General features: G+C 37.6%; 5 protein-coding genes across 7 annotated transcripts; 4 read left to right on the forward strand and 1 right to left on the reverse strand.

The window, feature by feature from the left end:
* The first annotated feature begins 1,518 nt into the window (after positions 1–1,518).
* On the forward strand, positions 1,519–3,972 carry LOC117620856 (protein CREG1). The gene is made up of 6 exons (XM_034351100.1): positions 1,519–1,842; positions 2,391–2,426; positions 2,828–3,029; positions 3,130–3,208; positions 3,317–3,434; positions 3,611–3,972. The coding sequence occupies exons 1-6, from the start codon at positions 1,670–1,672 to the stop codon at positions 3,645–3,647; spliced, it is 645 nt and encodes a 214-aa protein (XP_034206991.1). The 5' UTR covers positions 1,519–1,669; the 3' UTR covers positions 3,648–3,972.
* A 373-nt stretch (positions 3,973–4,345) lies between these two features.
* On the forward strand, positions 4,346–10,848 carry LOC117620855 (CRM-domain containing factor CFM2, chloroplastic). 2 transcript variants are annotated; one of them, XM_034351099.1, is made up of 13 exons: positions 4,346–5,166; positions 5,722–6,241; positions 6,324–6,454; positions 6,643–6,948; positions 7,034–7,190; positions 7,347–7,639; positions 8,104–8,163; positions 8,274–8,330; positions 8,716–9,030; positions 9,138–9,395; positions 9,526–9,721; positions 10,057–10,187; positions 10,304–10,848. In XM_034351099.1, the coding sequence occupies exons 1-13, from the start codon at positions 4,486–4,488 to the stop codon at positions 10,526–10,528; spliced, it is 3,330 nt and encodes a 1,109-aa protein (XP_034206990.1). In that variant the 5' UTR covers positions 4,346–4,485; the 3' UTR covers positions 10,529–10,848. The 2 variants fall into 2 exon arrangements, with proteins under 2 accessions (XP_034206990.1, XP_034206989.1); XM_034351098.1 differs by having other exon boundaries at positions 4,348–5,166; positions 9,487–9,721.
* A 6,006-nt stretch (positions 10,849–16,854) lies between these two features.
* Positions 16,855–19,194, forward strand: LOC117622103 (ferredoxin-thioredoxin reductase catalytic chain, chloroplastic). The gene is made up of 6 exons (XM_034352647.1): positions 16,855–17,172; positions 17,593–17,705; positions 18,114–18,163; positions 18,310–18,381; positions 18,729–18,789; positions 18,950–19,194. The coding sequence occupies exons 1-6, from the start codon at positions 17,073–17,075 to the stop codon at positions 18,992–18,994; spliced, it is 441 nt and encodes a 146-aa protein (XP_034208538.1). The 5' UTR covers positions 16,855–17,072; the 3' UTR covers positions 18,995–19,194.
* A 605-nt stretch (positions 19,195–19,799) lies between these two features.
* Positions 19,800–22,808, forward strand: LOC117620838. Of its 2 annotated transcripts, none has more exons than XM_034351080.1 (7): positions 19,800–20,034; positions 20,463–20,599; positions 21,117–21,166; positions 21,245–21,753; positions 21,862–21,939; positions 22,231–22,293; positions 22,386–22,808. In XM_034351080.1, the coding sequence occupies exons 1-7, from the start codon at positions 19,990–19,992 to the stop codon at positions 22,443–22,445; spliced, it is 942 nt and encodes a 313-aa protein (XP_034206971.1). In that variant the 5' UTR covers positions 19,800–19,989; the 3' UTR covers positions 22,446–22,808. The 2 variants fall into 2 exon arrangements, with proteins under 2 accessions (XP_034206971.1, XP_034206972.1); XM_034351081.1 differs by having other exon boundaries at positions 19,804–20,034; positions 21,254–21,753.
* Positions 22,809–22,827: 19 nt separating this feature from the next.
* On the reverse strand, positions 22,828–24,552 carry LOC117620839 (zinc finger AN1 domain-containing stress-associated protein 12). The gene is made up of 2 exons (XM_034351082.1): positions 23,661–24,552; positions 22,828–23,543 (listed from the first exon to the last, which is right to left on the reverse strand). Exons 1-2 carry the CDS (start codon positions 23,763–23,765, stop codon positions 23,070–23,072), a joined length of 579 nt encoding a protein of 192 aa, XP_034206973.1. The 5' UTR covers positions 23,766–24,552; the 3' UTR covers positions 22,828–23,069.
* Between the last annotated feature and the right edge of the window lie 763 nt (positions 24,553–25,315).

Genomic DNA, 25,315 nt, shown 5'->3' on the forward strand with positions numbered 1-25,315 from the left:
AAAAAAAAAAAAAAAACTGGGTTCAAGCCAAGCAACTCTCACCACTTTGGTTGCTGAGAATTCGGATGATGCAAACTTCAAAGTCGTAGACCTTCTTGCCAACAAGAGGAGTTTTTCTGCTGTTCTATTTGGTTGATCTCAATATTCATGAACATAGTGCAATTTAAAGAAACCAAAGACCATCAAAGCTCCTAGTGATGCTAGGGTTTCTCATTCCTAGTTTAGGAAAGTATCTTGCTTCCCAAGATCTTACCAATATTGGATATTATTAAGCTTAATAATATCACCCCAAAAAAGAAAAAAAAAAAAAAAAAGAAAGGGGGAACACTTCAGGCTGCACCTCCTACACGTCAAAAGGCCCATGTCTACAATGCATCATGAAGTGGGGGCAATTTGTAGACACAGAAATTTTGGTGTAATAAATTCTATTGACAAGAAAATAATTAGGGTTCGGTGGATTAAATCGTGGGCCCCGTAATTCCCCCATGTGGCGTGTGACTCATCAAAATTGGATTAATTGTCAAAAATGACAAATGGCGACATCCGACGGAGTGCATCAAACGGTTCAAGATGAAGACAAAATTAAAGGAAAGAATCTTCTGTGATTGACTTTGATTTAAATCAAATATTAATCAAGTTAATCAATTGAAGATAATCTGGTTAAATTGCCAGATTATGGGAATTGATTTAAGATTATGGGAATTGATTTAAATCAAATCAAATCCCACAAATCAAGGAAAGTTATTTAGGTCAAGCATCCGACAAAAGCCTATAAATAGGAGGCCTCAAGACGAAAGAAGAGGGCAGAAAGGTCGGAGAAAAAACCTAGCACTCAGAAGAAACAGAAAACTCTCTGCATTCTTCACCCTACTTTGGAAGAGCCACCAAGCACAACAAATACGTGCGGTTTCTTCACCATAAAAATCCCAAACACCAAACAAGCTTCGTGCTACCCGTTTGATCAAGATCAAGTCTCTACGACACTTGTATCAAACACAAATTTTCTTTAAACACTTTGGAGATCGAATCAGAGGATTCAATACAGAGATTGTAACCCTAAATTTCATAGATACAATATTATTTTGTACACGTGTTCTTGTCTCATTTGTCGCAGGAAATTTCGTGTTTACAATGTCCACAAGGGATCAAGCTCCATTGGAGTGTCATAGTAAATTACAACGGATATTCTCTATGAATTTTAAGACCGAAAAAGTATTTAAACCACACTTAACTAAAAAATGAAAATTGTTAAATCATATATGTAAAAGTTAATAACCAATATTAATGAAAATGATCTACTATCATATTTATCTCTCCGGAATTGTGACATAAGTGGAAAATCATGGTAGAATAGGAATATATTGCTATCTTTTTTTTCTTATATAAGAAAATGTGTTTATGCAATTAAACATATCTTCGGTTATATCCAAAAAAAACTATTTTGATCGATTATTCTTAGGATGTATGATTTGTTAGAAGAAAAAAGAAATCCTAGACCCGCTTACAGAAGATATAACCTCCCCAAATGCCTTTTTAGTTAAGCTGCAAGAAAGCACACGACTGGAGCTGGTAGTTGGACACGTCATCGGCCTGTAGATTTTGTGTATAAATACATATCTCCTTCTTTCCCTTCTACACACAAAGACAAGGACGAAAACACAGCAGAGCCATGAAGATCAAAGGTCTTGTTCACTTTGTTTATGCAATCTGCTTGGTTTCTGTCCTGTTGGGTATCCAAGGACCTGTACACGGGCGGCTACTCTCACTGAAGAAACCCGACCCGGAAAATGCTGCCGCCACTGCTCGTTGGTTGGTCTCTCAGAATTCCTGGGGTGTCTTAAAGTATAATCTCTCTCTCTCTCTCTCTCTCTCTCTCTCTCTCTCTCTCTCTGCTATTGGTCTATATTATCGTATGAAGATATGCTTTAAGTTAAATTGGGGGCTCAGTTTTGCTACAATAACTGGCTTCTGGGTCAATTATATTATGTTTTTTTTTTTCTCCATTTTTTGATTTCCAATTAGCCGGAAATATAATCTTATTTGGCTATGTGATTGCCATAATTTCTTGCAATTTAGTTTATTTGTGTTGATGAAGGAAGGAATTGATGCTGCAATTGAGTGCTATACGAACATGGATAATTTATCAATAAGTCAACCCAAAGTGTGTGAAGGAAAGAAAGGAAGGAACTTTTCTGCTCTTGAAATTTAACAGAACACCATTGAATCAATATGATCTAAACAAGTTTCATTCTTCTTAATACAAATGTCTAATAGAAATCTGATAACTGTTCAATTGTTTATTACAGGTCCCAATTGCTTGTCAATTTTGCTTGAAAAATATTGTGTTTTTTGTGATATATTGAAGCTCACTTGTCATTTTGTTTTTGCAGTACTATCTCAAGCGAATTGGGAGGAGCACCCTTTGGGTAAATTTTTCTATTGCTTATTATTCTTATCTATATTCTTGCGTTACTTCCTCATCTATTAGCTGCTTGTGTTTCAAGTTTCAACTGCTGTCTTCAGATATAATACCAAGCGCTAATTGCAAGATTAGCCCCAAACGAAAAGTGTTTTGCTGGGTTGGCTTGAGGCATGACATAAAAACTTCGTTTCGTTTCTTTGTTTCTTATTTCTACCCCTTAGGAGGAAAGTGTTTCCATAAAGATACTGACAGGAGAGTGCGCTTGTAATGCATATTGCCATTTTCTTCACTCTGTGATTCAAATTTTGATAGATTCATTCATTCTGCCTTTTCCTCCAAATAATGCTCCATGTTTGGCTGAAGCCCTTGTATGTAAAGGCCAAAATAATAATATAAAAAATGCAGGAATGTGGTCTCGTTTAGCGATGGAGAACCCGGAAAAGGTAGGGGTATCCCATACTTCTACTTGACAACTCTGGATCCCACTGCAAGAAATGCACTGAAAGACCAGAGGGCTTCATTGACAATTAGTGAACATCCTATTGGAACCTGTGGGAAGACAGACCCTGAGAACCCCACTTGTGCAAAGATTACACTTACAGGAAAGGTGTGTTGCAACAGCTAGTTTATTTTTGATCCATGCTATCCTGAGGGAAACTAGGAATCACGTTAATTTTGACTAACCTGGAACGTTTGGTTTTGTTTAGTTGAAGCTTGCTGATAAAGATTCCAAAGAAACAGAGTTTGCTAAGAATGCCTTGTTCTCAAAGCATCCAGAGATGAAGGGTAACTACACAAAGATTTCACATACCACCTGCAGTTGTTTCATAATTTCATTGTTCATATTTTGCTCACCAACTAAAGAAATTTTTATTTTTGCTGGATGGTGAACAGATTGGCCCAAGAATCACAATTTCGAGTTCTTCAAATTAGACATTGAGAATATCTTCTTGATTGATTGGTTTGGTGGTCCAAAACCTCTCACAGTGGATCAATACCTTCACACCCGAACGTAAGTGTTTGATATCTGAATTGAAGAAAGAAAGAAAGAAAAAAGTACCCAAAAATAAATGTAGTCTCATGTTATCATATCTGAATGGATAAATTTACTTTCATGTCTCAAGTGCTTATTTAAGTTTCTGTTTGGTTTTCTACTTGCTGAAAATGTGTCTCTGTTGTCGTCTACAGGACAGAATACGCCTTCATTCTGGGATTTCTCATCTAACTGTGATTCTCCCTCTTGCATGTTTATGAGCTGGATCTGCATTTGAATTGTGCATAATGTGACTCTATTGTAAATCAGAAAACACAATTGTAATTGTATATAGTCCATGTAATTTCTACACAAGTAAGTGTGCCGTCCAATCTGATTGAACAATTGGAAATAATGATTTGTTTGTACAAGGGGACTGTAATTTTTCTTTTTGTGGTATAAGCCGAAAATGTAAATTGGCATGCTCTTTGTAAAAATAATTTGTGGTCGATGGACCTGTATGTATTCTCAGAGATGTTTTCAGTACATTGTACAAGGCGTAGTTCACTTATTCCTTTATCAGATTGTAAGTTTATTTCTGGTTAAGATTTTGTAACCAACGAGAAGAAGGCGGGTTGTGAAGAGATTCTAACATACTCTAATTTGCGAAAAAGGAATTTAAAACTCGGTACAAATGGGTGGCTATATTACCTTATCGAACTGACATAACCCACGTTTATAAGTTTTTTGTATAGAAAATACGTCTTAGCATTTTGACTACGAACTTAAGACTTATGCAAGACGAAGAAAATTCATTTGGATTGGATTTACGGTGTTACTTAACCATGGCTCAATATTTTTGATAATCAATCATAGTCTCAATTTTTCTTTCTTTGATTTATTTATTTGATCGGATGGTCCCTTTTTTTTTCTTTTTGAGGCAGATCGGATGGTCTCAATTGTATTTGGTGAAGGAGGTCATGCGCGAGTCACGTGATTAAGGATAGAGATAGATAGTCGTTAGAACAATTGGCTCGTTAACAGTCAGAAGCTCAGAGCTTTCTTCATCTTCTTCTTCTGCTCCCATGAAATGTTGCTTCCTCTAACTCACCTTCCCGCTTCTCCATTCCCGCCAAAAATTCTAACAGACCAATCCCTCTCTCCCTTCTTTTCCTTCCCTAAAACCCTTCCCTCCCAAAATCCTAAACCTTCCAAATTCGCAATCCGGAGCTCCACCACCGGCACCAAAACCCTTGCGCCCAAGTCCGCCATTCAACGCATCGCCGAAAAGCTCCGAAGTCTTGGATTCACCGAGAATAACGAAAAACCCCAACCCCAACCAGATACGAAGTACGCCGGAGAAATCTTTGTTCCTCTGCCGCAAAGATTGCCGAAATACCGGGTCGGGCACACGCTCGACTCGAGCTGGAGCACGCCTGAGAACCCGGTCCCGGAACCGGGCACGGGCAGAGCTATTGCGAGGTTTCATGAGCTGAGGCGAGTGGTGAAGAAGCAGAAGGAATTGGAGAAGACGGGGAAGAAAGAGGAGAGGGTACCGACATTGGCGGAGCTGAGTTTGGGGAAGGGAGAGTTGAGGAGGCTGACGACAGTTGGGATTGGGCTGAGGAAGAAGCTGAAGATTGGCAAGGCTGGGATCACTGAAGGGATTGTGAATGGGATTCACGAGAACTGGCGGCGGTCCGAGGTTGTGAAGATTGTGTGTGAGGATTTGTGCAGGATGAACATGAAGAGGACTCATGATATGTTGGAGGTTAGGCTCCATTTTCACTGAATTTATACGAGTTTGGGATTGTTATGTTTAAATTCCTGTACATTTGTTTCAAAATTCCATTTCGTATCTTTTTGAATTCTGTCAAGTGTTTTACTAAAATCTTTAATTTTTTTAAGCGGAGAAAAATCTGACATTATAGTACATGTGTAAAGATAAATTTTGGAAATCTGATAAAGTTGTTTTTCCGCATCTGTTAGTTTGTACAGGGGTTATTTTAAGCATGTTTGATTGTATTTACTATGGTGTATGATTGTGGTGTTTTGGGTATTATTTAATTCACTGAATTTATATGAGGTTGTAGGAGTATTTTTAATTAAAATTTCCATCAGGTTTTGGTTTTTGAATTGCCATGCGTTATCACTTGTTATAGATTTGGGTCACTTGACATTGTATTATGACTTAATTGGATTTTCATTCTTTATATAAACATAGTACAAAAGCATCCAGCTTGTTGAATTATCCATTTGGTAATGTCGACTATGTCTCTCTAGGGTGTGCAATGGCCTGATTTTGGTATTGTTCTAACATTCTCAGAGAAAAACTGGAGGGCTGGTTGTTTGGAGATCTGGAAGTAAGATAGTTTTGTATAGAGGGGTTAACTATAAGTATCCTTACTTTTTGCGTGATAAAGTTGATGAAGATTCGACAATTGACACTTCCCATAATGCACTGCCTGATGCACACATCAATGATGGAATAAATGAGATCTCAAATGAAGTAAACTCTGCTATAATACCAAGTACAACCAATGAAAGAGCTCAACCAATGTTAGTGAAGGGTGTTGGATTGCAAGATAGAGTTCGGTTTCAACTTCCAGGAGAGGCACAACTTACTGAAGAAGCTGACCGCATGTTAGAAGGACTGGGTCCACGGTTTACTGATTGGTGGGGTTATGAACCTCTTCCCGTTGATGCTGACCTTCTACCTGCCATTGTTCCTGGATACAGGAAACCTTTCCGCCTTCTTCCTTATGGTCTAAAACCTAAACTAACAGATGATGAAATGACCACAATCAGGAGACTCGGCCGACCCTTACCATGCCATTTTGCATTGGGTGAGTTTGGCTTATGTTCTTACAACTCTTGTTTTCTGGCCAGTGTTTAGTTACTATATTTTTTTTCTTCCCTTTTTTACAGGCAGAAATAGAAATCTTCAAGGTTTGGCCTCTTCCATTGTCAAACTCTGGGAAAAATGTGAGATTGCCAAAATAGCTGTTAAAAGAGGGGTACAGAACACTAATACAGAGATTATGGCTGAAGAATTAAAGGTTGAAAATAAGCTGGGAATATCTCTTCAATGCTACCTATTTATTATTACTAGAATACATCATGGCTTGTTAATCCTGTCGATTTACGTTCAAATTGAGTTAGCTAGGATTTCTTCTGTAATTTTTGATATTTTCATTTTAAAACTCTGTGGTTATTGCTACCTTTAATGAAATGTACTCTGTTGCAGAGGCTGACCGGAGGAACTCTGCTTGCTCGGGACAGGGAATTTATAGTTTTGTATAGGGGAAAGGATTTTCTGCCGCCTGCAGTTTCTTCTGCCATAGAAGAGCGAAGGAAGTATGCAATACATGCTGAGAAACAGATTGCAGTGCATGGTACCTCAGTTACGACTAGACAGGAGCTTGAACCCAGGACTGAACTAGAAAATAAACATGAATGGACCAATGATCATAAAATGGGCCTTCCATCTGCAAAACGAAAGCTAAAGTGTGCTGAGGTGGTTGTCAATAGGACTAGCATTAAATTGTCCATGGTATGGTTTTGTTGAGATGCTACAGTTTGGTGAATTCTGGTTCAGCTGTTTTTTGTGTTACAAATGACCTATCTGTAATGAACAGGCTTTAGAAAAGAAAGCAAAGGCAGAAAAACTTCTAGCAGAGCTGGAGAATTCAGCTATCCCCCAACAACCTGAAATAGATAAGGAAGGTATAACTAAAGAAGAAAGATATATGCTAAGGAAGGTTGGCTTGAGAATGAAGCCGTTCCTACTGATGGGTGAGTTATACTTCTTCTCTCTTGAACTCACTAGTTATTACTTGTTACCTGATTATTTCCTCTTTTTGAATCAAATTATAGGTGCTATTGAAAATCCATCAAAATATCTAGTTCCTTTAGAAGTAGTTCTGATAAGTCTTCTCTTTTAATTCTCAGGTAGACGAGGAGTATTTGATGGAACAATCGAAAACATGCATCTTCATTGGAAGTATAGGGAACTCGTTAAGATAATATGTAATGAGAAAAGCATCGAAGCTGTTCAGCAAATAGCACAAACCTTAGAGGCAGAAAGTGGCGGGATACTAGTGGCAGTGGAGAGAGTGAGTAAGGGTTATGCAATCATTGTGTATCGTGGAAAAAATTACAGCAGGCCTGCTTCTTTGAGACCTCAGACACTTCTGAATAAAAGAGAAGCAATGAAGCGTTCTATTGAGGCACAGCGTCGTGAGGTAAAATTGGCTTGCCCATCTGCTCACTTGCATTTAAGCTATTTGTCATCATCAACCTGCTTCCTGCAACTTAAAACACTGAAAAAAAAAAAGGAACATAACATAAATTTCATCATACCTGCCCCAAAGAGACTGGATTAATGGCTAAGTGATCTAATTCCACTGTTTTCACGATAAATACTTAAACATAGGAGTTGATCTACCCGGAAAACTGATGATAAAGGTTGGCCTTTTGGTTGGAATTGTGTTATAAAAGTATACAGTAGACCCGTCAAATGAAACTTGTAGTTTCACTGGCAAGTAAAGTCCATTATGACAAGGATCTTGGCACAATATAGACTTGTTTGTTTTGAGGAAAAACTATGGAGATATTTATTTGTCTATTTCCCATTTATATTCTCCCCAATGTCATATCTACTTCATCATCTGATTCCTTTCTGTTTGTTTCCTGCTTTGACCTGCAGTCGTTGAAACTTCATGTTTTGAGGCTTAACGAAAACATAGACGAATTGAAGCTTCTGTTGGTGAGTTGTCCTGGGTTTCTATATTTCTGTTTTATCCTTTTCTTTCAAAATTCTATGCTGGCTGTGCCCATTCAAAGTGAGGCCAATTATTCAATGTTTTCTTGAACCAGGTTAAAGACAAGGAAGCAGACAATATGCAGTCAGTTGGTGAATCAAGAAATGAATTGGTGAGCTATCTCAGCTATCTCATGTTTCTATGCTCTTCTATGCAATATGTACTTCTTGAATGAATATTTGTGTAAACCCCCTCCCCCAATCGCTTGTACTAAAAAAAAAGTTATAAAAGGAGGTAAAGTTAACAGTTTTGATATAAATGAGGTCAGAGAGGAGGCAAATATTGTTCAATCAGAAGAATGTTTAACATCAGATACTGAACTTAAAACATGTTTTCTCTCTCATTCTGTAAAACTTGTTTGCCATGAAAAGAATGTTGATGTAAAGACTATGCTAATATGTCAGACTTGGTTTCATTCTATATAATATGTATTTATTATCTCCCTAGTATCTTCTTCATAAGTAACATCTGAAATAGTGTATGTTATATCATTCAAGGCTAGAGACAAACAAGAAGCTCATGTGACTCCCGTGAATCTGAATGATGGAATGGGTGCTGTTGTGAACGGTCAATTAGCCACACAACAGGATGAGGTGATTAGTTTCTCTTCGACCTGGGATGAGGATGAAATTGGTAAATTCGAGCCCGGATCTTCAAATGAATCAGTTACAAATGAGGAGGATGAAATTGGTAAAGTTGAGCCTGGACCTTCAAATGAATCAGTTACAAATGAAACATGTGCAAATTTTCTCAAGGATACAAATGGAGAAGTTGGAGACTTCGTCTCTACATGTTTCCCTGAAGATGTTATGGTAATATCAATTTCATGAAGTCATATGCATGTTTATATTTAGTACCTCGGTATCTTCTGCAGCCTGCAGGAGTGATATCTGAAATAGTGCATGTTTTATTTTTCAAGGGTAGAGGCAAACAAGAAGCTCATGTGACTCCCATGAAATTGAATGATGGAATGGGTACTATAGTGAACGGTCAGTTAGCCACACAACAGGATAAGGTGATTACTTTCTCTTCGATCTGTTGTGAGGATGAAAATGGTGAAGTTGAGCCTGTCTCTTCAAGTGAACCAGTTACAAATGAAACTCATGCAAAATTGTTCAAGGATGTAAATGGAGAAGAGGGAGTCTCCATCTCTACATCTTTCCCTGAAGATGCTATGGTAATATCAATTATCATGAAGTCCTATGCATGTTTATATTCTTGATCCTTTTTTATAAACTTATTATGTTGTATGATTTATGGGCTTTCAGTCAAATGGTCTGAACAGTTCTGCAACTGTTGACAAACAGCATCGTGTTTCTGAGATTGAGGCCAAGGACTCATCAGGTAGATTTGGCAATAGTGAATCTGAACCGTCAGTCCCAGTAATGGTAAGAAAGGATTTTAATGAGAGGCCCTTGAAGTCTCTGCATCTTTCCAACGGGGAGAGGCTTCTTCTGCGAAAGCAAGCCCTCAAGATGAAAAAACGCCCTGTGCTTGCAGTTGGTAATGTTATTTCCATTTTTCTTTTCCAGTTTTTCTCTTCTTGTTAATCATTCATTTCCTAAAATGGTTGTTTATTTGGTAAGAAAATTCCAGCTCTTGCTAGTGCTTATCTAAACTTTTTGGCTTCCGGTTATCTCCTTTTCTATTATGAAAATGCTTGAATTAGTGCTAACATTAGTAGTTAATGTAAGTTAAATTTAACAACAGAAAAGTTTGGAACCTTTTGTTTTTCCACTGTAATTGTATATAGGCTTATGCCTACGTGTGTGTCCTAGTATAAGTTGGCATATGAGACTCATTACTTCTAAATAGTTTGTTTCTGTTATCACTTTTAGGAAGGAACAATATTGTAAGTGGAGTGGCGAAGACAATCAAGGCTCACTTTGAGAAGCATCCTCTTGCCATAGTGAACGTCAAAGGCAGAGCAAAAGGAACTTCAGTCAGGGAAGTGGTTTTGAAACTGGAGGTATGTATGCACGCCCAAGTTCCTCCTACTTATCTTTCCCCTTTTTTTCACTTGCATTATAAATTGTCTGAATCTCTCTCTCTCTCTCTCTCTCTCTCTCTCTCTCTCTCTCATAGCAAGCAACGGGTGGAGTTCTAGTCTCCCAGGAGCCTAGCAAAGTTATACTTTACAGGGGTTGGGGTGCTGCAGGAGATAATGATAGGAAAGCAAGCAACACGGGGAAGAAGGTTTCTACACAGGGTGCTGTGTCTCCTGAACTACTGGCGGCAATAAGACTAGAGTGTGGTTTTAAATCTCCCGGAAACGAAGATGCAATGCCAACGGCTCAGGTTGGAATCTGAGCTTGCGCCACAAGGTACCACTGGTATCATCGTTCCCTTGATCAGTATCTACTATAGAAAGAAAGCAAGCACACAGATTGATGTGATGATCATCCAAAAGTGTGAAAATATCTGGAAGCTCCTCATTTGGTATCTCAAAATCCAGGAATTGTGGAGATGAAATCTTTGGAATGGTAAATTGATGGATGGTACCCTTTGTATATAGATTGATTGATTGTTTGCTGCAAGAAGAGAGAATGTTGACATCCAAATCCAATGCCGGAAATTGTTGCATTGGAAATGCAAAGAGCTGGTTTAATAAAATCAAATTGTAAATTCAGTATCCATCCTCTGTATCTGTGAATTTTTGGAAACAATTATAAACTTACATGAAAAAAGAAGGAACAAAGAGAAAACGAAAAAGGTGGAAAAAAGATGGTACCCTTCTTTATGTCGGACACAGGATTTGAAGTCCAAGTTTTCTGCTGTTCGGTGGACTTGGACCCCAAGAGAAGCCAATGCGGTTGCGGATGCAGCGGCGGCGATTGCTGTTGGAAGGATGGGTACGGAAGTTTGGGTCGATCGGCCCCCATCCTCCCTTGTTCGTGTTCTGTCTCGTGATGGGCTTCCTTGCCCACCGCAGGCTTTGTTTGGTGATGATTTTCTTGACCGCTGACACCTGTTGCCATCTGCAATGTGTCTGGTTTTCTGTCCTAGTTTTTTCGCTGTAATTCTGGGTCGGCCTGCTGTTTTGGTTGCTCTTGATTTTGGCTTTGTGTTGGCTGTTGTGTCTTGGTTTTTTTTGTTCTGCTCTGTTTCTCTCTTTGGCTGTTTGCCTTGGCTTCTGCCTAATGAAATATTCAGTTTCCAAAAAAAAGAAGCTAAATGGCACATGGAGGTAGGGGTGGGCATCTTATCCAAATTATCCGCGTACCGACTCTACTGACGGTTAGGTTTGGTTTGGTTAAATAATTATTTTTTAATTTTAATTATTCCAATCCGATTCGATTCGTACCGAGATGTTTGGTTTGGTTAACGGAAACAATATTCCTAACCCGACGGAAACCCGCATTAATCTGATATTTATACTAATTCTATTATTTAAATACAAAACAATAAACCAAAGATAAATACAATCAATATTTTGTATCACCCTTTTATCACTGCTCTATCACTTCTCTTATCACCATTGTATCACTACTTTATCACCATTCTATCACTACTTTATCACTATTCTATCACTTCTTTATCACCCGAGTACTGTAGCACTTTTTGGTCATAGAGGAATTTATGAATTTCCTATGTTTTTCAGTTTCGACCTTTGTCTCGTTTTTTATCTGTAACTTTTCAACCGTTGATCCAAATTTTATGTTCTTTATAGGGTTGGATTCAGCATGAAAAACTAAAGAACCCACCGCAGAACAAATATCAAAATCATTTATATAAATGTTGAGAATTCAGTAAAAATAACACTCAAATGTTCAAACAACAAACACAAGTGGCTCCCGGTAGATCTTGAGTATATATTGAATGATATAGTGCCTAAGTTATTTGATTTCATATTTGGACGAATTAGACTACTGAATTTTTTGTATTTTACGAGGATAATTTGGTGTATTTGTTCAAGAACTTATGTTATGTGCTAGATGAGCTCACGAACAACTTCTCAGTGGGTCACCCATCCTGGGATTGCTCTGGCCCCCAACTCGCTTAACTTCGGAGTTCTTACGACTCCGAAGCCAGTGAGCTCTCAAAAGGCCTCGTGCTAGATGGATGCGGGTGTACACATATAAGGCATATCACCCCCTCTCCGTTGGTTGATGTGGGATCTTACAGTATTTTTATTAGTATGTTTTTATTACGGTACTACCGGCGTACCGAACCAATCTGAACTAAATATTATGTTAACAGATTCGAAGTCTACCAAAATATTTGATTTAGTTAACGAAAGAGAAAATGATGTACCGAAATCTTTATTTTAATTACAAAAGAGCCTTTTACTGTTTCAAACCGATCAGTACCCAGAACTACATGGAGGACTCGGAAGCTAATAACTCCTGATTTCATCATCCCTGGAGTTACTATACGACAGGCACTTCTCATCCCATTTCGCCTGTGTGGACCGCTTACCCTTTATTTGGTTTGGAGGGTACCGACATAACCCTACAGAGCCCACCATTGCCGAAACATGCGTTTTGTTCTTTTGTCGTCGTTGTAGAATGTTCTAACCTTTTTTTGCCTTTTTGTTGACTTTTTCTCCTCTCTTTTTTTGGTTATTCACTTTCACTTATTAATCTTAATCTTTAACTATTATCAATGACTCTACTTAGAGAAAAATGGCCTAAATTTACAGATTAATTGTTTTAGGTTTAAATTTTTGTGACACTATAGTATTGTGTGTGTGAAAAGTCTTTTTTTTCTTGTAATTTAAACTATAATTTATATTTAAAAATATAAAAAATTCAGAACTCATTTACTTACCTTGTCTCACATCTTGAATTAAATCTAAGAAAGAATTAACCCAAAAAAGAATATATATATATATATATATATATATATATTTAAAATTGCCTAATCTCCATTGCACATTTGCTTGGCAGGGGTAAAAACGAATTACCTATGTAAATGTAATCGTGGGGGCAAACAACAGTAACCAGTCAAAGATTATTTGAATCGTTTTTAAAGCTGGATTTTTCATCTTTTGCATTTTAGCTTTTAGATTAGCCTGAATATGACATCCAGGTGGGGAAGACAATCAAATTTGGCCGATTCTGGGATCCAGTCGATTCTGGAAACTATAGATTCCATTTCCATGTTCTGTTGCTCAACTTTCTCTTTTCTAAATCTCTAGTGATAAAAGGAGTATCTATTTTTTTATACAAACAATAATCAACCTTAAACTAATTTAAACTACAAGAAGAAAGATTCGAACTCGGATGCACAGTGAGAAGTACATCCGCTCTAGACTCCATTTTAAGTTCTATAATTTGAGCATCTCTCTCTTTCTTCAACTTTCCTTGTGCAAATAAATTCTTTTAAAAAATTTTAAAAATTAATTAATTTGTACACATGAAATATTGAGCTCAAAACGTTTTGATCTTCTAAATATTCTATATATTCTTCAAATTTCATTTGTGTCTCAATCACTTTTTTTTTGTTGGTCCGATTGTCTCCATCACATTATTAGTAAACAGATTTTTCAACATTGACCATGTGAAAATTATAATGTGAAGAACAATCTGATCACATACATTTCATGGCAGTGCGAGTAGTAGCTACTCAAGAACTTTGTGCTTTATAATTAAATCCAAATCTCAATATTAACACATTAACCAAGCATTACCTATCATTATTTTGTGCAAAATCACCATGTTTTTTTTTTCTTTTTCAAATTTACTTTTTGGAACTAAACACTTATCACTTTTTCATTTTATTATAATAGTATTTGAGCCAGAGCTCCTGAGCTTACCTAAGCAAATTATACTTTGCCAAAATCTAGTCTATTTGTTAAGATATATTTATTTTGGATAATAAAGCTGCATTATGAGTGTGGCCCCAAATTAAAGGAATAAAAATGAGAGTTTTCAGATGAGGGCTAGCCATGTCTGTCTGCCTCAAAACCCTATTTTATTGTGGAGTGTTGGGCTTCATGAATGAATGTCATCATCACTCACACCGTCACACGCACTCTCTCTCTCTCTCTCTCTCTCTCTCTCTCTCTCTCTCTCTCTCTTTCTCTTTCTCTTTCTCTTTCTCGCTCTGACATGTTAGAAAGAAAGAGAGAGAGAGAGAGAGAAAGAGGGGGGCACAAAAAACCTAGAAATTTTGGCTTTGCCTTTCTTTCAACGCCAGAACCCAACAGCAATCATCATGTCCTCCTCTTACCTTCTTTATCGCCATCATTGCTTCCACACCACCCTCTGCTGCTGCTTCATCACCTCCAACTCCAACCACCCCACAACACCCACACCCAAAGTGTCATTATTCTCATTAATATCACCACCAAAGAAGAGGAAGAAAAAAAAGAAGCGACCCAACGAAAAGAAAATTTTCTCATCATGATTTTCAAGCGCCCAGCAGAAAGACAACCCTAGCTTAGCTTAGCTATAGCTAATAAGCTAGCTTTCTCGCTCTCCTTGGTTGCGAGTGAAGAATCTCGATCTCTCTCCTTAATAAAGTTCAAAGAGTTATTGCAAGTCTTTGCGCTTTTGGGGAATCAAGCATCTTGGTCCGACGACGATTTGCTAGTGTTGAATCAAAGCAAATCTCAAATTTTCAACTTCTTTTGGTTTGGCAACTTGTTCCTTAGATCTTGTTAGCTATATAAAGGCTCTGTCTTTCCTGGTTTTGTTGTTATAGGTTATGTTAAGACTCAAGTCACTATATTTGGTAAGAAACTCTTTTGTTCTCCGAGTGTGTGTGTGTATGGATTATCTTGTTTAAATGATCAGAACTATTGTTTGTGTTGTACTTGTAACTGCTGAAGAAATCGATTCTAGATTATATATGTGAAGTACTGGTTCTACTTGATTTTCCTTTTCCAGTTCAGATCTACAGGATCTGTGTTAGGGTTTCTACAAAGGGATTTTCATATATGTGAATTAACAAAGATCAATCCATTACCCTTTCACCATATATACATGTAACTTTGTAATTTGAGGTCTATATATATATATATATATATATATATATATATATATTTGGACCGTATTTTTAATTGGTTAATTAGCATTCAGCTAGCTTAAAGTATTTTCAAAATGGAAGTGTGTATATATATATATATTTGCTCTTAATTTGTAGCAAAAAGAAACTAATTTAATTTAATATACGTGTTCAGCTTAGCAATGCTATGTCATAATTGTTCATTTTGTCAGTGAGATCTTTTCCCAGTGGGATTCTGTGCAAAGTATATGTATTGAGATTGGGAAAATAGATAATAATTACTTGTGTTCTTCAGTCCACCTTTTGCAGCTGAGAGTTTTGCCAAATTATATGTATGATGTTGGGTACATTTTGTCTGTATGATGTTGGCTTCACCATATGCGGATGATGGAGATTGGAGTACATTATTCCCATGACCCATTGTGGGAGCTGATTCGCTAGTTTGAGTTCTTGCTGTGAAAACTGAAAAGTTTGAGTTGATGACCTTCTGTCCACCTTTTTTTGACAGTACAGATAAGTAATTAAGATGCATATTTACACAACCACACACACATGAAATTAGGCCTTTGCCCTAGCTAATGCCTGTGGTGGAGCCAATTTTTTATATTCTTCTTCTCGATCAACGGTTTTGCCCTAGTTAAGTACTTTCTGGCTATAGCTACTAGTCTACCTACTCGATGCTGATTAATGCAAGACATTTTTTATTAGGCTGTCAATCTCGCGATATGATAGTGCAGAATCTTAATAATTAAAGGCGGCATGCATGATTCAGAGTTCATTTCAGACAGTGCAGTGCAGATGATATAGGGGAATGTTAGCAATTTTCTTTCTAACTTTTTCTAGATATATATCTCTAATCTCTCATGAATTCATAAACTAATTTAATATGTGTTCACAAACTAATCCGTCACACATCATGCTAGGCTCGTAGGTCGTCATTTATTAATCTTTGGCTTGGCCCAGAATCATTACCATTCCTATTTTTGAACTAAGACGATATCCTCCACCACCATCTATAAATATGCATAGAGCCTACATTATATTTAACTTTTTCTATAAGGCGAGAGTTTAAATTACTCTAACTTACACATGGGGTGGCATCACAGTGGAAAAATAAGTCAAATTCTTTTCCTTCCCTTTAAGTGCATTCGGATTCGATTCACGTAGAAGACACTCTTGAGGTACCTCAATATAATACTTCCCTCTTTGTCAAATGACAAAAAAAAAATTTACTTTAACCTAAAGGAATGGGGATTCAAATTCGAATATAAAAGGGGAGATCCACACTATGTCATTATCTGCTTAGCTCACATAACCCACATATGCAATTCAACGCACTTAACTTGTATGCTAAATTTGAGTTCAATTCTATCAAATTCTAATGAACTAACTAGGTTTGAGGACTACAATCAAAACCTACACTAGTTGAACCTGAAATTTAAAGCAAACCAAATGGGGGTCAATTATATAGGATTCATCATAATCAAGCAACCTGGAAATCAAGCTTAGATAAAGATTGTATTCAATTATTTGGGTGAATTTGAAAAGAAAAGAAAAATCATATGGGTCAAAATTTGGTCTCTACGTGGATGGGTTGGGGTGATTAGACAAAAACAGGCCCAAGGCCTTTTAATAAGTAAGGAAGGAGTGAGAGATGGATTCATTGGTAGCGGACCGAGTGGTTGGTGTGTTTCCTTAACCGATATTCACAACGAACGAGTGGCGGGCACAGCTTTGCTTCAACTTCATTCAATTCAATGCCAATTCCCAAACCCATCTCATAAAATTCCAAAATATCCAAATTAAATCCCCCAAAATTATATAAACAAACGGATTATTACGCCCAATAATTATTAATTTCCCACACCAGTTCTCTTCTCTCTTCCGCACTCGCTCTCAGGCCATGACTCTGCAACTCCAAGCTCCGTCCTTCCGCGTCAGCATTTCCTCCTTCGTTTCTCCTCTCAGACGCTCCACCCACCGCCATGTAATCCGAGCTCAAGGTTCGCAATTCTGAAACATCTTTTTTTTTCCCCTTTTTTTTTCCTTTCATATTTTCGTTGTATTATCATTTATAATTAGTGGGTTTTCAGATTATTGTTGCCCCAATTTGACGTTCTTGCCTGGTATTTATGTAAATCATACGTATATTCGAGCTTATGAAGAGCTTGCGTTGCTCTAAGTGATTCTGTACAAGTGTTTTAAACCTTTAAAGTGTGATATATGCAATGCCAAATTAAAAACCTTGCTTGATTAGTAGACTTGAGCTTTTGGGGTCGAAAATTTTGAACATTTTCAGCTTAAATTAGGATGTCATATGTGTCATTTCATTTCAAAGCATCTTCATCCCCATTTTGATAGTGTTTCGTTTTTAAAATGTGAACTTTGGATCAATGTATGCTATGAATTTTGTGTTCTGGCAGCGGAACCATCAGAGAAATCTGTTGAAATTATGAGGAAGTTCTCTGAGCAGTATGCTCGCAAGTCTGGAACATACTTCTGCGTGGATAAGGGAGTGACTTCTGTTGTTATCAAGGTATGTATTTATTTACTCTTTGGACCTTACTTGTGTACCATTGTATACTTCAAATTTACTTCAAAACCGATAACTTTATAAGCTTCCACCATGGATTAGAACCGTAAAGAACATATTACCCCCGAGCCCTTTGATCCTATAGATTATGAAACATCTTTAAACTATTCCCTCAAAATGATCCCCATAGGCATAGTTCTTCAGTTCAATATCTTTCTGTTGTAGTTCATGTTTTTTTTAATGTCCCAAGAGCAGTTTGATTTGGGACAAAAAGATCCCTTACAGATTTGGAATCCTGATATTATATATATATATATATATATATATATATATATATATTCATTTTAATCTCTGCATTTGATTGAAGTGTATTTATCCAAGTAAATTACTCTGATCTTTCAATTTCAACAGGGATTGGCAGACCATAAAGATTCATTGGGAGCGCCACTCTGCCCTTGTCGGTAAACATCTGTTCTTTGATATTGTTCTTCACGAGGATTTTCCTACTTTGCCCTATGCCTCAAACTCCTTACCAGTTCTTAGTGTCAAAATCGCTTCGTGTTCATATCATGTCATGCTTTCCAAGTCTGAACTCGTTTTGTCGCAGGCATTATGATGACAAACCTGCCGAGGCTGGCCAAGGCTTTTGGAACTGCCCATGTGTTCCTATGAGAGAGAGGTAAATATCATTTCATTATTTTGTGAAAGTAGTATACCAATCAGGTTATTTTATTAAAGTTTCCATTTCATTATTTTGGTACTCAGACATTGAAATCAAAGATAAATGGGCTATAGAGTTCATGTTAGATTTGCTTACTGGATAAAAATATAGTAAGGAACAAATGGGCTATAGAGTTCATGTTAGATTTACTTAATCCGAATATTCTGCTCAAATCCAGCTAAAGAATGTCAGGCTTATTTCATTTTAACTTTGACATCTAAACTATTGCAAACCAGCATTATATGCAAATAGTTCAAGTATGTGTAAACCCGGATTATTTTAAAACTGCAAGATTGTGTTGGCAGGAAGGAGTGCCACTGCATGCTCTTTCTCACTTCTGACAATGATTTTGCTGGACCGGAACAGGTAACTTATGCACCCTTCTTTTAGCTCATCAATTGTAGTTTGTTGAGATAATCTAAACAATAGGTTTTACATAATGCGGTTTGAGAAATCTCGTACTCCTGTTCTTGCATGTAATTTTTTTCGTCTAATTTGTTTTCCCTACAACTCTTGTGCAATGCAGACCATCTCCTTGGAAGAGATCAGAGAATCAACAGCAAACATGTAATAAGCTTTAGTGTGTATTGAAAAGTACGTGTAAACAGTCCACTTCTGTATTTGTGAAAGGAAAAAAAATTGAAGAAAAGCTCCTCTTTTGAATGTCTGATCTTTGTTCTAGTTTGAAAATATCCCATGGACTTGTCATATTCTCATAGCTCCAACATTGATGTAATTTTAATCGATCACCAATTTTTGTGTCGACCGACATTTCAATTGTATATTTTGGATAAGTTGCTGAGACACCTGGACAAAACCCATTGGTCATCGATTCAGGGAATGTGAGGTTGCTTTCAATATCATCTTCTGTACCAATCAAAAAAGGAGAAAAAGAAAAGGCTATGCGAAGCTTGAAAGAAACCTTATTAAAAAAAAAAAAAAGATACTTTTATAAATTGTAAATAACAAATCTGTCTCAAAATTTTTGTAATTGGTTTAGAGACACATTTGCTTTCATCGATATGGACTTTTTTTATAAAAAAAATTGCATGCTGTGTAGGGAACGGAGTTTTTTCCCACACAGAGCCAACGCGTCGTGGGATTTACACCTGGGGCTTTTCACACACTACCAACGTGCTATGTGCGCCAAAGGATTTACACCTGGGGCTTTTTACACACTACCAACGTGCTATGTGCGCCAAAGGATTTACACCTGGGGCTTTTTACACACTACCAACGTGCTATGTGCGCCATGGGGTTTGAACTTGAGACTATTTGGCCATCGACTTCGCCATTGACCTGAACCTGAAGTTCAATTCTCTAATTTCTAAAAGAAATGGGCTTGAAAGGTGGGAGATTGTTGGCCCAGCCCAGGAAGATTGACTTGACCAGGCGACATCCTCACAAGGACAGACCTGTAAGATGGCAATGCCACGCATGGATGCCTTTCTGCAAATCGAAACATAGAGATGGATAGATAGGGTTTTACTTTGTCTTTTCTTCATCATCATCTTCTTCTTAGATCTCTGAAATCAATTTCCTCAATTACACATTTGGCTCTCGGACATGTCGCAGCCCAGGGTCACCATCACCCTTGGTCGCTCTGGTCAGGTACTTTGCTTCCTGCTTTCATACTTTTTCTGTGTTCTTTGCCCCAATTACCGGTTGTTTGCTTGCGCTGAATCTGTGACAAAGGGGAAAAAGGGTTTCTTCTTCTTTTTTCTTATTGGCTTCAATTTTATATAATTTTCCACATTATTCAGCTGCGAAAGGGAGCTAAGTTTATTTTGTTAGTTTCAATTTTATTTTTTCTTGTTCTGTTTCCGAAAAGACATGAGCTCGAATTTGCTCGTATTACTGAGCTATTTTTTGTGCATTGGAATGCTCCAATTGTTTTTATGGTTGCTTTGATAATTTGATGAATTTTTTGGGTTTTGGGTCTTCTCTGAATGGATATATCTTGGGCTGAACCTATTTAAAGGCGAATTTGGGTCGATTTGTGTGTTTTTATTTACTTACTAGTGGAAATGTTTTTGTAGGTTGTGGAGAGGGGAGGATCGGCATCAGACTCTGTGAGAGTGCATGGCTATAGTGGGCTAGTTTCTGGAAGTAAGCGATCAATGGGAGACAGACTTGGGAGTAATGCTCATGGTCTTTCATTTTCTGCTGGCAAGCGGTACATTGCTCTGTCTCTTTAATCTCTGTAACTTTGGCTTATCAGCTTACCACTTGTTTGGGAAGTTCTTCAGATACTTTATATTGAGAATGTGATTCTCCAATGGTTTGGTTCCTTCATTTTGGTACTATGAACTCATCTTATCCATGCCCAAAATCTTTTTTATGTCTTCTACCGTGCAAACTACCACCACTGCCAAAACTAGCTCTTGAAGCATTTTCATTTTGAGAATGGTCAAATCGCAACCTTACCTCAAAGGATTGGAATATAGAAGTAGGCTGGTGTCTTTTGTCCCTTAATTGGGTGCATAATATGAAAAGCATAAAAATAATCATTTTCACCTTTCTTTTTTAATTTGTTTAGCAACCAACCGGAGAACTGCGCTTCTAAAATTGGCAGAAATCATCATTTGTTTATTATAGCAGTAATGTGTTTATGCTATTTTGAGAATTGGTTTTTGAGGCAGTAGCATGTGTGTCTTTAGTTCTATCATGATGTGTTCAATATCAATTTTCAGGCAACGAGGAGATGGTAGAAAATGGAGTGGGGTTGACAAACAACTGCATGGTAAATTATCTAATGTGATATTACCAACTCTTTTTGTTCTTTATATGGTTTCTTTGTATTGACTCTGGTCTATTAAAACAAGTGAAGATTCACGAATCAGTCGAAATGACCTCAGATTGAAGTTGTTGCGTAAAAGATTATTTAAGCAAACTGGTGGAGCTGTTGAAGAGCGCAAGCGGATGGACCCTCGTGTAAAGCTGTCAAAACCTGTTCATCCATCGATGAGATATCAGATGCTGCAGCACGAATCAGAAACAAATGGAAGAAGCGTGATGATGAAAATTCCTCCCAGTGAAAATGCAGCTGATTTATACCAGGTAAATTCACGAAGGAACTTCTACTCTTCTCAACCTACGGATGGATTCAGAGCTAGATCCCCACCAAGAAATTTTGATGAGCTGCGCCCAGCATCATCATTTAGGGCAGTTGATGCCTCTAGATCTGGCCAGTTCCTGAGAAATGGTATGGTTGGTGGTTCTCAGCCAACAGACTCCTTACTTTTCACAATGAAAGCCACCCCTCAAGCTGCCAGGCCAGTTGCACAATTTGCTCCAGCAAGTGGCAGCATGCAGAAAAGTTCACTTATGGTACTCCTTTATGGCTATTCAACACTTTAGCTTCCTTTTGGGAAATCTGATTTAGTATTGCCAGTTGACTTTAATGAGTTTGTCTCTCTTTGTCTTGCATTTGTACAGGGGGATGAACCTACTGTTCCTGGCTTGTTGCATAGACTTGGTTTGGGAAAATATGTCATTATTTTCCAGGCTGAAGAAGTAAGTTACCTACTCTTGATTCTTATAAAAACATTGCAGAATGTGATTTTTGATATAGGTGTGCTTTCCTTCATTTGATTGTAATCTGATGTCTGAGATAGCGCCAGAAAAAAACCAAAACAAAACAAAACAAAAAGGAATGTCACAACTGACTTTCTGTATTTTAAATGTGGAAATCTGATTAATCCAATGAGGAATACTAATATAAATGAAGAAGTGACTTTCGGTTCTCTTTTTCCTTTTGGTTCTCTCAACTTCATGTTTTTTCATGCTTAATTATCTGATTTACAGGTTGACATGACTGCTTTGAAGCAGATGGGGGATAAGGACCTCAAAGAGCTGGGTATACCGATGGTATATATCCATTCCCTCTAGCATCCATTGTTTCTACTTGCTCATTGGAAATGAAATTGAACTTTTCTCACAAAGGCTTGCTTGATTTGCAGGGACCAAGAAAAAAGATTCTTCGAGCTCTCTTGCCCCGTACGAAACGGCAGCCACCATAATCTATACTTCTAATGATGCAATGTAAAATACCATTGGAAAAAAGAAAAGAAAATTGTTGCTATCTAAAGAGCCATTTCTTTTATTTGTATTTTCACCTGTTGTGTCAGAAAATGTAGTGGAAGAAATTGAGTGAAATCCTGTGTTGAAGTTGAGGTTTGAGAGGGGGTTGATCAGTTTGAATAATTTATCCTCCATAGGTGTTTGTTGATTTGAAAAATAGGTGTTTACTGTTGTATTTTATAGATAGACACAATAGGTGTTTACTGTTGTATTTTATAGATAGAAACAGAGGACATGAGCAAATGAATGTATGAATTGTACACATTAATCTTCAGTTATATTGTACATTGCACGTGAATGTCTGGTTTTTGTACGAGTATATATTCTCAATAGGATCAAAAATGCTTATTATATTCTCAATTAGATCAAACCATGAATTGTAATTAGTAAAATTTATGATGATTACTGGATCGTAAAATCTCTAAGTTCGAATCCCCTCTCCTTCCAATTGAGTTTAATAAAACTCATGTTGGAATTTTTCAAATCCAAGTTCGAAGCCCCTCCCTTCTCCCAGTGATTTTACATAAAAAGAAAAAGTAACAGACGACCCATGACGCTATCTCTTAATATGCTCTAACAGAAGGCGTAGTCGATGAAGACTTGGAATCGCGCTCGCTCTTCCCGCATTCTTTTCCTTTCCTTGAAGCAAAAGCAGCCATGAACTTTTCGTTCCAGTGCACGCCATTACCCACCAACAACGATGAGGAAGGCGTCGTTTGCTTCCGGCAAACATGGTCGGCGGGGAACCGGTGCTTGAGGCACACCTTAACCTGGCAAGTTTTGCACGTGCTGGTATTGGAAAACGTGAGGATCTCCTTGCACCGCCTAACCGGGCACGTGGGTTTCTTCTTCATTCTTGGGTCGCAATTTCCAGACTTGTGGTGTTTCTCTAACAAGAGCATCTGGTCTTTTTCTCCGTCGCGGCCTGTGGTTTCTATGGAGGTGGAGCAGATTTCGCAGACCAACACCTTTCTGCTGTTGTGATCAGATTTGGGGCACTCGTGGGACTTGAAAGACCGATGCTCAACACAAAACACCTACAGATATATATATATATATATATATATATATATATATATAAATGCCTAATTTTCAGAAATTATATAAACTAACACATAATATTTATGATGTGTATTGTTGTTGGGTAAGGTTACCTTATGGCAACCGTCGCATTGGAAAGGGAGGAAATCGAGCTGGTGGCAATCGGAGTGCTGGCAGTGCCTTCCCAAATCCGGAAAAGCTTCGGTTCCTCCTGTCATGTCTTAATTTGATTGATGTCTTTGAATTATCTTTGATCTTCAGTTGTTCGAATTTTTGTGGCGAAACAAACACATAAACAAAGGTGGCTTGGCCTCTGTTCTGTGTTTGATTTATAGGGAAGGGGAGCGAGGGTGGTCGGTCTGGGTTGGCTTGGCTTGGGGCATAAGCCAAACCCAGATAGGATTATTTTAATTTACTACGCGGATGTTTCCTACTTTCCACGATATGTTTCTTCTTCCTCCTTATAAACGGACGAGTTTATTGTACGCGTCATCACAGACGCTAAGCTCCACCTATGAGATCATTTTCCTACGAAATCCTACCAAATATAGGAGGCAGGCCCAACTGACAATCCAATTCAGCCTAATTGGGCCCAATTCAGTCCGGTTCATCGGCTCTGATACCCACACCTACTGCCCACCTGCAAAACTTGGCCACCCAAACTTACCGAGGCCCGTCCACAAGATTCTTTTGGTTTTGATGACGAAAGCAAAGCGTCCAACCATGATCTCCCTTTAACCCAGCCCATGCAGTGTTTTGAAAATAGATTTGGTCTGGTACCACAAACAAATGGCATATCTATCTATTCATAATTATGAGTTTTAGAGAAAATCCTATTGTAAATGAGGGCATAAATAAATTAGAGAAAATCCTAGCTCTAGATTTTATATAAACATCAACACGAACCAACACATGATTTATGTCATTTCGGCAGGAGCAAGACAATTATTTATTACATATATTTAGTTTAAAGCATAATGCAAAGTCCTGGCATTTGTCAAAGGGAGATTGGTGGAGAAAAGTGCTCCCTTTTTCTCCTTCTTTTTTTTTTATTTTTTTCAAATTCCAGCTGAGAAATGAGAATCCAATTCCCTGCTCCACAAACTTGCCAAGAGCAAGACCCCACAAAAATTCCCTTGCTTTCTCTCAACTAAATTATATTCGTATCATATGTCTATGTTTTCTAAAGTCTAGAATCAATGCAATCTCTACCCAATTTCCCACAAACAAACAACACAAATAACTTGTAGCTTATAGCAAAATAAAAGACCACACATAGACATGGAGGATGGATGCCATGCACTATTATAAGCAAACAAAAAGGCTCATGCCACATTGTAAAGGTCTTTCTTTCAAAAAGCATAAATCATCATTATATGCATATGCATGCAGGATGCAGCATGATATCAAAAAAGAGGACGACAGAACCAAAATTCTGCATGTCCAATATTGTACATACAAAGTAGACTGCCTGCCACCAACACCAAGATCCCTCTCCGGATGCTGTAATTCAATGTTAATGAAAGATTAGAGCAAAAAGACACGGTTAGAATTTGCTGTGTGGAAAAGGCGGGTCCTACTTAAAGCAGGCAATCATGCATGCTTAAGTTATTGGGTGCCCGCCAGTGACAAACAACCACAGCTCAAAGTGCCCATTTTATTCAGCCTTTTTCAGGTGATATTATTCTACCAACCTAAAAAAAATAAAAGCAAAGCTCTTTGACCTTGGGCCCTCTCGTGAAAAGTGCAAGTGATTTATGAATTCAAC

Source organism: Prunus dulcis, chromosome 3, assembly GCF_902201215.1.
Source record: "Prunus dulcis chromosome 3, ALMONDv2, whole genome shotgun sequence".
NCBI classification, from domain to species: domain Eukaryota; kingdom Viridiplantae; phylum Streptophyta; class Magnoliopsida; order Rosales; family Rosaceae; genus Prunus; species Prunus dulcis.

Excerpts from the sequence above, each read along its gene's own strand:
- LOC117620856 (XM_034351100.1), top strand. The coding sequence starts at position 1,670 with ATGAAGATCAAAGGTCTTGTTCACTTTGTTTATGCAATCTGCTTGGTT. Across the intron at positions 1,843-2,390 it reads AATTCCTGGGGTGTCTTAAA|TACTATCTCAAGCGAATTGG; the intron begins GTATAATCTCTC and ends TTGTTTTTGCAG. Across the intron at positions 3,209-3,316 it reads AAAGCATCCAGAGATGAAGG|ATTGGCCCAAGAATCACAAT; the intron begins GTAACTACACAA and ends GATGGTGAACAG.
- LOC117620855 (XM_034351098.1), top strand. The coding sequence starts at position 4,486 with ATGTTGCTTCCTCTAACTCACCTTCCCGCTTCTCCATTCCCGCCAAAA. Across the intron at positions 5,167-5,721 it reads GGACTCATGATATGTTGGAG|AGAAAAACTGGAGGGCTGGT; the intron begins GTTAGGCTCCAT and ends TAACATTCTCAG. Across the intron at positions 8,331-8,715 it reads GTGAATCAAGAAATGAATTG|GCTAGAGACAAACAAGAAGC; the intron begins GTGAGCTATCTC and ends ATATCATTCAAG.
- LOC117622103 (XM_034352647.1), top strand. The coding sequence starts at position 17,073 with ATGACTCTGCAACTCCAAGCTCCGTCCTTCCGCGTCAGCATTTCCTCC. Across the intron at positions 17,706-18,113 it reads TGACTTCTGTTGTTATCAAG|GGATTGGCAGACCATAAAGA; the intron begins GTATGTATTTAT and ends CAATTTCAACAG. Across the intron at positions 18,382-18,728 it reads TGTGTTCCTATGAGAGAGAG|GAAGGAGTGCCACTGCATGC; the intron begins GTAAATATCATT and ends TTGTGTTGGCAG.
- LOC117620838 (XM_034351080.1), top strand. The coding sequence starts at position 19,990 with ATGTCGCAGCCCAGGGTCACCATCACCCTTGGTCGCTCTGGTCAG. Across the intron at positions 20,600-21,116 it reads TCATTTTCTGCTGGCAAGCG|GCAACGAGGAGATGGTAGAA; the intron begins GTACATTGCTCT and ends ATCAATTTTCAG. Across the intron at positions 22,294-22,385 it reads AAGAGCTGGGTATACCGATG|GGACCAAGAAAAAAGATTCT; the intron begins GTATATATCCAT and ends CTTGATTTGCAG.
- LOC117620839 (XM_034351082.1), bottom strand. The coding sequence starts at position 23,765 with ATGACAGGAGGAACCGAAGCTTTTCCGGATTTGGGAAGGCACTGCCAG. Across the intron at positions 23,544-23,660 it reads AATGCGACGGTTGCCATAAG|GTGTTTTGTGTTGAGCATCG; the intron begins GTAACCTTACCC and ends ATATATCTGTAG.